The 12120-nt window shown below is 46.4% G+C and overlaps 1 protein-coding gene across 2 annotated transcripts in view; it reads left to right on the top strand.

The window, feature by feature from the left end:
- The window catches only part of gabbr1b (gamma-aminobutyric acid (GABA) B receptor, 1b), an 83967-nt gene that overhangs the window by 57917 nt on the left and 13930 nt on the right, over window positions 1–12120 (top strand). For both annotated transcript variants that reach the window (XM_079287944.1, XM_079287943.1), the window contains exons 11-15: window positions 259–391; window positions 1615–1731; window positions 9498–9605; window positions 11204–11297; window positions 11479–11606. In XM_079287944.1, coding sequence (XP_079144070.1) covers window positions 259–391; window positions 1615–1731; window positions 9498–9605; window positions 11204–11297; window positions 11479–11606 — 580 coding nt within the window. The remainder of the gene's footprint in view (window positions 1–258; window positions 392–1614; window positions 1732–9497; window positions 9606–11203; window positions 11298–11478; window positions 11607–12120) is intronic.

Raw genomic sequence — 12120 nt, 5'->3', positions numbered from 1 at the left:
CCTGAAAGTATTTGAAGTGTAAGTTGAAGAATAAAGTCTGTGTCAGTTAAATTGTAAGCAATTTAAGCTCTTGAAACTTAAATTCTTGCGTAAGATAATAACACAACTAATATGTCTATTGTTGCTTTGAGGACCACAATTTAAAAACAATAAACACTATCTATTTATTCTTTATCCTACCTCCATTCGTATCCATTCCTTTCACTATTGTTTGTGTATTTGTCTGTTAATGGTTCTGTTTTTCTGCTTTTGTTTCAGGTACATTCAGAACTCTCAGCCCTACCTTAACAACATGACTGCAGTGGGCTGCATGATGGCTCTGGCTGCTGTCTTCCCTCTGGGCATCGATGGCCTTCATGTCCACAGGAGGCAGTTCCCCGTGGTCTGCCAGGTACACTTTCAGAGTTGCTCAAACCATAGTCTCCATGATGTCACCCATATGTTTCTGAAGGGCCGTTGTGAAGCTCAAAGTTGGTGGCTCCGGCAATCGTAAAACCCTGTTCGAGTTAACATATGCTCACGGCTCATCTTCTCTGATATTCCCATAACGTTTGAATGCCTGTCTTTGTCCCAGGTCAACATGGCCACGTCATGAAAGAAGAATTAAAACGTGCCCAGTTTAAACAAATTCCTCCATATCTCCCTCACATTTTCCTCTCATGGATGTGGTTGGATGTCCTCTTCTTCTTCTACTCTGTTTATGGGCGGATTACAGACATGCAAGCCTCTTGTGTCAGATTCTGACCACTTAAGTAGTAAACTCAGCTAAACTATGGTGTAGCTGAGTTTATTCTTTTGAATAGAAATGTTCTATTCTGTTGATAGAAATGTCCCTTAATCACATTTCTTTTGCGACATTTCAAACATTCACTTAAAATTTGCCTGACAATAGCTATGGTGTTCTTGCCAGCAAATGTCTGTATTGGGGAGTTATTTAATATTGTACCCAAACCAATCAGTAAGTAGTGATCTATTTGTCTCGCCATTGACCGTTTCACTTAACATGGGAGCTGGGGTACTGATTGCTAGACAGATGTGGGGGGTGATCACAAATATGGACCCTGGCTTAATGCCATTCGGACATGTCACAAATCTGAATTTTTACATTTTTAGAGGTAGAAAAGAGAGTTCTGACCATAAAATGTATAGAAGTCAGAAATACCAGTGAAATCTTTTGGTGAATCAGTCCAGTCCCAGTTAACATGTCTGTTATTGTTATTATTGTATTGTTGGTATGTCATTATTATATCACTGTGAACTGCTGGCTACCGTTACATATGAAAGTGTTATTTCCACAGAAAACAGATCAGATCCAAAACAAACTTGTTTAATTTCCACAAATATTCTGTAGTTTAAGCGCTTACCTGTCCTCATGTTGTCAGTCTTCTGATTCTTGTCCGCCACAGTAAAGGCAGACATACAGCTTCACTGCTGTATTACAGAGTTTAAGGTAAGAGATAGCAAGCCATAGAGAAGGTTATTTTCATTTCAAGGTCATTTCTGAAAGGCTATTAAACTCAAACAGGGATTAATGATGGATAATGACTGATTCATCTGTTTAAGATATTAATCAATTTAATCATGACATGTTTCATTGATGTTCTTCTCTGCTAGTTCCGGCTGTGGCTGCTCGGTCTGGGTTTTAGCCTCGCTTACGGCAGCATGTTCACCAAGATCTGGTGGGTCCACACGGTCTTCACCAAAAAGGATGAGAAGAAGGACAAGAGGAAGGTAAACGTGGCAGGGATTTAAAGCAATGGATTTACGAACAATTAAGTCCACCCGGAGCGTTTCTACCAAGCCAAGGGGGATTAGGCTTTGCTTAATCATCATTATCCCCTCCTTATTCCCCAATCATGTGGTATCATTTTACATTTACTCTCTGCCCAGCTTCAATAGTTAGCCCACAATAGGATAGCTCGCCGTTGAGCATTCTGTAGCATCTATTTGTCGTGCGGCTTGGCCAGTGAACTCTTTCAATCTGCCCTCGTTCTCCAATCTCGACCTCCCTCCTCCCTCTCCTGTCTCCTCTATGGGACACGTCAGACATGATGTCTTAGATCAGACACTCCTGCTGTGAGGCAAGCGCAGAAATCTTCCCAGCAGAGAGATAACTATTACCGATTGTGAATAGCCTTAGTTGGGTAACCCTATCAGTTGGGATTATTTCATCAAGGGGGTTCTGTCAAAACTGGTTGAGTTCCCTTTAACTCACGTAATGCGCATGCCATGGCTGCTGTAGCCCATCTCTCTGAGGGTGGAGGAGACACAAGGGGGACTTCTGTTTCTGTAACAACTACATTTTCTAACAATCAGTAATGGATGAACCTAAATGTTGACAAAGTGTGGAGTAAATTTGGTGGTTGCAAGAAGAATCTGGCGAGCGGTGACTGAAGAACGAAAGTTACGAATGTAACTACGGTTCTATGAATCCTGGATGACCGCCAGAGGCAGTGCTTAACACTGGATATCTTCCGTCGCGCGCATGCGCAGGTCGAATATTTATATCAACAAAGTCACGTGTGACCTCTGATGACCCCCGTCGTCTATAAGTTCCGGTGTCATCCTGAGCTGAGTCCTATGGAATCTTCTCGCGAGTTCACGGGATTCCGAGTGACCAAGAACTCTTGCGGTCATCCAGGATTCATAGAACCGTAGTTACATTCGTAACTTTCGTTCTATTTCATCCTTACTGACTGCCAGAGGCAGTGCTTAACACTGGATGACTTATACCAAAAGAGTCACGAGGAAGCACAGTAACTACCTCTTATAGCTCCGGCAGAGAAAATTGGCCAAAGAACCCTCCCCAGTGGGTGAGGGTTGGCAACGTTAACTCTGTAGTGTTTGGTGAATGTGCTCGGTGATGCCCATGAGGCCGCCGCACATATATCCCCCACAGGCACACCACTCAGGCTTGCCCTCGGTGTGGAGACACTCTTGGTAGTGACCCGTCACCCCGGATGGCCGAGCGCAGCCGCTCGCCTTGTATGTATCGGCAATGGCCTCCACTATCCAGTGGGACAGGTGCTGTTTTTTCTTTTTTAAAAAGGAGCACAGCCCTTCTTAGGCTCACCATAACTGACTATGCACGCGGTGGCTTCCACATAAGCTCTGAGGGCCCACACTGGGCACAGCAGCCTTGACCTCTCCTCTCCCGATGGGGGAGGGGGGGTCAACTTTGCCAGCTGGATAGGCCGGTTTATATGTGAACGTATCCACCCCCTTGGGAGAAACACTGCCTTAGGCCAGAAAGTGACACCCAAGCCATCTGAGTTCCACCTCAGACATGATTCTTCCACTGATAGGGCATGCAGCTCGCCCCCACATTGAGCTGAATTGACAGCAAGGAGAAAACCGTCTTGCCGATAGCCATCTCGGCTCCGCCTGTGCCAGGGGTTCAAAAGGAGACAAGCATAAGGTGTCCAGTACCAAGGGTAGGTCCCATGCAGGGGAGACCGGCCCTTATCCAGGAGGGACTGTAGAAACTCAGTACAGCAGGCACGGGGCGCTGTACTGGGACCTTGTTCTGAGCCGCACACCAGTCGGAGAACAGCTTCCACCTGTTTCTTGTACTGCAGGCAGGTAGACCGCGCACTGGCATTCAGAATAGTCCGTCAGACTGGTTCTATGCAGCCACTCAGCATCCGGTCGGGCCCTCCCGTGACCCCTAATTGAAGGCGGCAGGGATTGGAATGCCAAATCCGACCCTCTAGTTGCGACAGGAGATCCCTCCTGTCGGGGAAGAACTCTGACAAGCTCATAGCAAAAGCAGAGGGAATGGTGGAAAGGCATAAGAAGATCCTCTGGCCACGTGTGAGCCAGGGCATCTTGACCCAGAGGGCTGGTCCTCTCCGTCAGGGAGACCCAGTGGGGGCAGTGGGTCGACACGTCTGGATGCAGCCGCCACTCTCACGGTGGAGGCTTGTAACGGAACAGGAAAACCACAACCTTGTTCAATTCTCCTGGTGGGTACATTGCCCCCAGGCTGGTCAGGCGAGGGGCCTCCCAAGTCAGAAGGCCACGGTGATCCCCGTAGCAACTTCTGCAGATCTGGTGCCCCATCGATAGTTCATGGGAAATCACAGCAGAGGTGCTGTCCACCGGACAAGCACATGCTTTCCCTTCAAACATGGAAGGAAGTACTCGAGCACTAGCTCTAGAACCTGGACCTGCGGTCTTTCAGCAGACAACTGCCCCCAGGCTGTCCTGTTCTGTCACACTGCACCCCGCCTTGAGAGGCAGGTATCTGTTGTGACAATCTCCTGGTGGAATGGAACTGAGCCCCTGGGGCTCGGTTCCTGGGACACTGTTCGCCAGATATGCACTCCCTCCATGGGGATAGTGAATAGGCACTGTTTCGATAATATTATTGCCCTGTATCTGTGCCACTTGGCATCCAAGTGAAGGCTGTTCAGCCATCCGCAACCCAAGGGAACGACAGTTGAAGCAGCTGTCAGTTTACCCAATAGTCAGAGAAAAGGATATAGGGCAACCGTCTGCCCCCTCGGAAGAGGGAGAGGTTGTGGGGGCCGTTGGCCACATGCTGGGGCGACAGACAGGCCCTCATAGGGCCACACTAATGAAGGTTATGCTCTGAGAAGGGCTCAGGTAGCTCCTCTCCATGTTCACCTTGAGGCCCACCGGGCCACGTGAGAGAAGGCGAGCAGTGTCCTGTGGCGCCTGAAGCCGGGACGGCGCCTAGGTCAGCCAGTCGTCTAAGTACGGCAGTATGTTCACGCCCTGCGATTGCAGGGGGAAAGGACAGCAGTAACATACTGTGAACACCCATGGGGAGATGGGAGAGTCCGAATGGAAGCACCCAGGACTGAAAGTTGTGGTGATGCACCATGGGAACAGGCGTCAATAGACGTGAACCACTCTCCCTTGGAAATCCGCTGATGGGAGAAAGAACCCCGACAGCCGGCCTGGAGACATCTCCTGGCACCCCTGCCGGGGGGGACGGGGACGTAAGTAGGGTTGTATAGGTAGCGGTCCGGCCTCTCAGCAGGACGCCGAGGCCTGTTGCGGCTACTAGGGTACGCTGGAGGCTGAGAAAACGGCCTTGTGGGCCAAAAGTGGGACCCCTAGGTCTGGGGGTGCAGGCATGTCCCTGCAAAGACCAGAGAACTGCTGCCTGGTCTGGCTAGCTCTAACAGTCCGCTGAAGCGCCTGTACAGCAGCTGACTCGAACAGCTCACCAGGTTCCACTGGGACAGTACGGAGGGTCCTCCTACATGTCTCAGATAGGGGTGACTGCGCCAGCCAAACCTGGCGGCGAGTCTGAACCAGGGTGGACATCATACATCCACGTTCCCTCGATATGAGCGCAAACGCCTGCAATGAAGCATCACTGAGCAGAAGCGTCGAAGTAGCCCGCTGCAGAGAATCTGCGAGGGAAAGCATGAGGTGGGAGAGGGAGTTGTCGATACGGTGCACAGCGCTGCTGTGTCATAAGCCCTGGATAGCAGGTCATCTTTGACCCGACATTGGGTCGAGGGCACCTGGCATCGGGCCTCAGAGTCTCCTCAGGGGAAACTGATGGACGCTATAGTCGTCTAACTGGCTGGCATATGTGCAAGGCCAGATTTGCCACCTCCTGCATGGTCTGATGTAAGGCGGGAGAGAGCCCTGGTGTCTCCACCATGCACGCAACTCCCTCAGATATTCCTCGGAGGGAGGAACAGAAAAGGTGGTGAGGGCGGGAAGGTGCCTGAAGAAGGCACTCACAGGTGGATGTTCCAGCTGCTGTGTATGCCCGGCGTGCAAGCGCCATACAAATGACCAGGGTAGGTTGGGCTGGATTCAGCTGCCCTGACAGGGGGAGGTAGACCTCCCGCATCAGGTGTTCCACTTCGGCCAGCCTAGCAGACCTTACTGCTCAAGGCGTGATGCCGCAGGTCCTGCCTGGGTTCTCCCTGCTAGGGCAAGAGGTCAGGGCCGTCCTCCGGCTGAAGAGGAGCTATACAGGTCCTACAGCCGGGAGAGTTTAACATGGCCGCGATTCTGGTGGAACCCTTGTCCCACTAGTTTATGCGGAATTCCAAATCAGTCCGAGCGGGAGAGCTCTGCTGAATGTTGAGAGAACAGGCAGGGGGCAGTCAGTGGCGAGTGATCCTTCGGACACTCTTCCCTTGGCCAGCCGCTGCGGATATTGGTGACCCACCAGTTAGCCTGAGCGAGAGCACTCTGCTACTGTGGAAACAGGTCAGGCAAAGTCCTTATAGTGAGAGGGGCGACGACACTCTCTAAGCTCACTCTCTTCACTAAGATAGTTGCTGCAGATATTGGTGTCCCACCAGTTAGCTTGAGCGAGAGCACTCTGCCACTGTGGAAACAGGCCAGGCAAAGTCCTTATACTGAGAGGGGAGTGAGGCCACTCTCTTCACTAAGCTAGTTGCTGCAGATATTGGTGTCCCACCAGTTAGCTTGAGCGAGAGCACTCTGCTACTGTGAAAAACGGACAAAAAGAACACAGTCCTTACAGTGAGAGGGGAGCGAGGACACTCTCTTCACTAAGACAGCTGCTGCAGATATTGGTGTCCCACCAGTTAGCTTGAGCGAGAGCACTCTGCCACTGTGGAACAGGTCAGGAAAACAGTCCTCATAGTGAGAGGGGAGCGAGGACACTCTCTTCACTTGGACAGTTGCTGTAACTCTTGGTGTGCTACCAGTTAGCCTGAGCGAGGGCACTCTGCTAACTGATATCCGCTACCGATATGTCCATAATGTTTACAACAATCAATGGACACAATCCGAGTATTAGCTTAGTCTAGTTAGCCGGAGCGAACTCGACAGCCGTAATGCGTAAAAACCATCAATGGGCACAACCTCAATGTTGATTTTAGTATAACTAGCATTCACCGAGTTAGCCTGAGCGAGCACATTCCGCTAACTGTGATCGTTGTAATGCTACAAAGTTGATGGCCACAGCCCCAGTACCAGCTTTGTTTAGCTAGTTTCCCACTGAGTTAACCTGAGCGGGGACGCTCTGTTAACTGTGACAGCCGTAAGGCTACAAAGTTGATGGACACAGCCCCAGTATCAGCTTTGTTTAGCTAGTTTCCCACTGAGTTAACCTGAGCGGGGACGCTCTGTTAACTGTGACAGCCTTAAGGATACAAAGTTGATGGCCACAGCCCCAGTATCAGCTTTGTTTAGCTAGTTTCCCACTGAGTTAACCTGAGCGAGGACGCTCTGTTAACTGTGACAGCCGTAAGGATACAAAGTTGATGGCTACAGCCCCAGTATCAGCTTTGTTTAGCTAGTTTCCCACTGAGTTAACCTGAGCGGGGACGCTCTGTTAACTGTGACAGCCGTAAGGATACCAAGTTGATGGCCGTAAGGTTTACAAAGTTGATGGACGCAGTCCCAGCTAGCATCCAAGTTAGCCTGAGTGAAGACACTGCTAACTGCGAATTACGTCAGATGTAAAGATTAAATCTCCATGGACACAACGCCAATGCCGATCTAGTGTCTCACAAAGTTTGCCTGAGCAGGAACACTCTGCTAACTGTGATAGCCGGAGCACTGTGAAGGGCGGGCCGACAGCGTAATTCTACGCTCTCGTTAGCGCGCCACTCGATTAACTAGAGCGGAAGCGCTCTGCCAACCGTGGAACAAACAACTGTTATAGAAAACAATGTTAATCGATCTTACCGATTGCTGTCATCACGACTTAGCTGGCCCTTATCAGACTGGTGACGACCGATGATAGGGGCGTCCACCAGTCCGGGGCTCGATGTCCGAACGGCGAACACACCGTTCCCTCCGAAGAGGGACAGCTCGTCGCAGCCTTTGGAGGGCGAGAGAACCGCAACTCCGACCGGTGGTCACAAGGCTACAGCGACGAGCTCTAATATGTCTTGATCGTAGACACATCCTTGTTTATGCTACCATGGTAGCTAATCTGCGTCGCGAGAAGAAAAACAAGGACTGAGCTCAGGATGACACCGGAACTTATAGACGACGGGGGTCATCCGAGGTCACACGTGACTTTGTTGATATAAATATTCGACCTGCGCATGCGCGCGACGGAAGATATGCCGTGTTAAGCACTGCCTCTGGCGGTCAGTAAGGATGAAATAGAACAGAGTTGATATCCTGCAGAGTGATGAGCTTGATGGAATGCAGCTGTGGGTAATCAGAGGTAACTGGGAGCCAGGACAGGAGCTCCCGACACACGCCATACAGACACAGATAGACATGCACAGGGGGAGGGGAAAAAAACCTTTGGCTCTAATATTTTCTCTTTCAATTTTCCGAGGCGAGTAGAGACTCGTTTAAGTTTAGACAACATTAAGGAAGTTAAAAGAAGGCTCAGCAATTTGCTGCTTTTCACTAACACACATCTAACAAAAACATTCAATTGAATTATCTACTGTCAAATCATAACAGAATCATAACTATGTGGAGACACTCTTCATATAGAGCAGGTCGAGACCATACTCTTTAATTTACAGAGAACCAACATCCCCCCCATGAGCAATCACAGGGGCCACATTGGCAAGAGAAAAGTCCCCTTAAACGGGTAGAAACCTTGGGCAGAACCGGGCTCTGGGTGGGCATTACCTTTGCAAACCTCCGGCTCACTGTGATTGTGATTGATAGTCTTCTATTCAGTCATTCAAGGCAAAATAGAAGTTACATGAATTAAACTCCAGGTCTACAAGTAAGTGTGTAGCCCCCATTACTTTATATTACAAAGTAAATGAAAAGATGACGCACAGTACGGGCTGATCAAGTCTGATACATCAATCTCGTTCTTAGGTGGTCCTATCAATTGAGGAAATTTGACCCTGAACTTATAATCAAAACCTATTACATTGGTACAGTCCCAGTTTTCGGGAAAGGGATAAAAAGTTCGGTAAAAATGAAACATAACTTGGACCACTTGGACCATACACACAAAGGTATGCTTTCTCAGAAGCATTTTCAAAAAGTATATTTTTATTTTACAAAAAAGAAGGCTCCAAGGATGAGACTAAGTGGTTGGTTTGGCAAATGTAAGTTAGAAACGTGCCCAAAGAGCAACTCACAGCCCCATCCCTAAACGTTTCAATGGGAGTTATTGAAACATCTATTTTCAATGTTTTCAATGAAGATTCTGCACAAATCAGAATATTCTCTCCAGCTGAATAACCAGAAATCTTTGATCTAATGCAAGACAATCTATAACCACTTTATTGTGATCTGTTTCCACTCAATGTTTCTTTCTTTAAAGCTGAATACATAAAGGAACACCTTTATTTATTGACTGAGTTGTGCCTTCACATCAGTATGGCCTCTTTGTCTCTTTTCCTGTCATGGCCCAGTGCTTTGAGGGCAGATTGAATTGGCTTCAGTTCGTGATGGATCACTGTTTTCTTGTCCAGCTTAGGCAAGTCTATTCATGGCTTCATAACTCCCTCCCTCACAAAATCAGAAAGAGAGGAATTGTGCCTTTTCCTGATCCCTTGCCATGCTGCTGCAGTGACCATCACCTCCCTGTTTCCCAGCAGCACCTGGAACCATGGAAACTCTACGCTACTGTAGGTGTTCTGCTCAGCATCGACGTCCTGTCTCTCATGATCTGGCAGATCGTGGATCCGTTACATGTCACAGTGGAGGTATGACCGATCCGTTCATTTTGTTATTTATTCGTAACTGGGCTAAAAAGAGATTTTAAATATATTACCTGAAAGTATTTGGTCTGTCTAGTTTAATAGTAAGGTTGATTGGGGAGAAAGACGTTATAAAACAAATAGAGGCCTCCAAATTATGGAAGCTTATGAATGCTGATATTAAAATAAAATAATTTAGTCAAAGTGAAACTCCATCTTGCATGATGTATGACAAAATTAAAATGTCAATGATTACTGCCAAAATGAAAATAAGAACCCCTGATAATGTTTTGGTGTACTCCTAAACTAACACTGCCATAACGAACATATGATTGAAATGGACTTCTCATCAGTGGTGGGCCCAGGGCCAGCAAGGCCTTCTCTGCTGGCCTAGACAGTATCACAAAGTTATAGCTATTTTATAATTTAATCATTTTTCATAAATACACTACAAGTATTCTAATTATTTTTCCCATTATCTTATTTTCTCATTGCACAGCTACTGTCTTCCTCAGTTGCTCTGCTTCCAGTGCAGCTTGTTTTAAGTAGAGCTTTTATCCAATCAGATTTCACCTCCGTGTCTCTAGGTAAGAACAGAGGCCCTCTAGGAAGCCTTTGCAGATTAAAGTAAATTGGGACGACATTGTTGATTGCCATAGTGTTCAACCAATCAGATTTTTAGTTTGACATGTTGGGCGTATTCTTTGACGTGGCAGAGCTACCGAGGTAGTCTACAAGTACGTCAGCATTAATTTGCAGCTCAGTAATAACGTGCGCCGTGATTGGTCAGTGGGCTAGCGTCACCTACATTCCCCTGGGTCCTAAGTCCCTCCAAGTACAGCTTCCTATCACCCTCTATGTACCAACGTACATTTATAACAAATACCACACATATTACGGGAATCAGTGTTGCATATGTGTCTGACCAAAATACCAAAAAAATAAATGATTCATCTAAATTATTTTCCCGAGTTTTTAAAGTTTTTTTGTTTGGAATATGTAAAATAAGCATTTCATTTATTTATCGCTACTGAGAATTTAACAAACATAAAAAAAGAAAATAAACGACGTAGATAGGTTTGCAGTTTTCAAAGTGTATATTTCAAATTGCATCTATTACACACATGAAGATAAAGTTGTGAACACCGGCTGAATATCTATTATCAGAATCATTATAACTGTGTTATAACTGCTACTGTGTAAAGGGAATACTGCTGTTAACAAGAACCTTATGTGTTTAAAGTGTTTTCAAATCAAATGGTATTGCACTTTTGTTCATATAGCAGTACTGCTAAAATAAAAGTGCATAATACACTACTTTTGAATTCATTATTAAATTTTGCGCATAACAATCATGCGATTAATCGCGATTAAAAATTGTAATCGTTGCCTAGCACTCATTTTTATATAATAAATGAATGAATAAAATAAATTTGCTGTTATTTGACTGATCTATTACTCAATTGATTCATTTGACACATTTTAATTTTGGCATTACCAAATGTATTTAAATTTAAATTGATTTTGTCATGCATGTTTACTGTTGAAGTTGTAGTGTATTGCTGTTCTTCACCTACGTGTTCATGTTGATTGTATGTAAGCAGAAATTCACTAGGGAAGCCCCCAAAGGAGACCTGGATGTTTTGATCCAGCCTTTACTGGAGCACTGCAGCTCAGAAAAGATGAACACATGGCTGGGTGAGGAGCAATCAGTGTAACATATCATTTGGAAAATGTAAAATAACCGGTATTGGCTAAGATGTAAAACTTTGTACGATGAGAACTAACTCTACACCCTCTTAAAGTACTGTGTAAAATGAGCAGCAGTACAAACAGTTCCATAATTTCTCACAGCTGCTATATTGTTTCCTCTCTGCAGGTGTGGTCTATGGTTATAAAGGTTTACTGCTGCTGCTTGGCATCTTCCTGGCCTATGAGACCAAGTCCATCTCCACAGAGAAGATCAATGACCACCGAGCTGTGGGCATGGCCATCTATAATGTTGCAGTGAGTACAATTAGTGTGTGTGTGTGTGTGTATATGCCAAAAACTATGACCTAAAGAGCAACTTGCAGGTTAGAGCCCCCAGTAAACAAAAATGATGTAGGCACCAGATTGTTTGAAAAATATATACATAGATATGTGACATCTGGAGTCGTTTTTGTAAGACATTTTTATTTCGGCATTAAAAAAAAGTCAAACCGGAAGTGATGTGGGCTGAGGGAGCGTGGCCAGTTAAATATGAATTAATATGGATCACAATGCTAATTTTAATAATGAAGAGGTTGAAAATGTATAGTCATATGCATATGTTAGACCACACTCTTTTAATTCACTAACAAGGACCACGCTAATAACGATATGGGTTTCAAATGGTTTATTGCATGATGGAATGAGAGGGTTAGATTTAGGAAGCGTAAAGGGGTTGAGGGAGGAAGGGATGGGGTCGTGGGATGGAGGGAAATAGGCTAAGGTTGTCAGAGCTCTGCCACTTCTACCCTGTCACTCTTATCTCTCACTC

Source organism: Melanostigma gelatinosum (genome assembly GCF_949748355.1).
Source record: "Melanostigma gelatinosum genome assembly, chromosome: 17".
Taxonomy (NCBI): domain Eukaryota; kingdom Metazoa; phylum Chordata; class Actinopteri; order Perciformes; family Zoarcidae; genus Melanostigma; species Melanostigma gelatinosum.
This window is presented reverse-complemented; position numbering and strand designations above follow the sequence as displayed.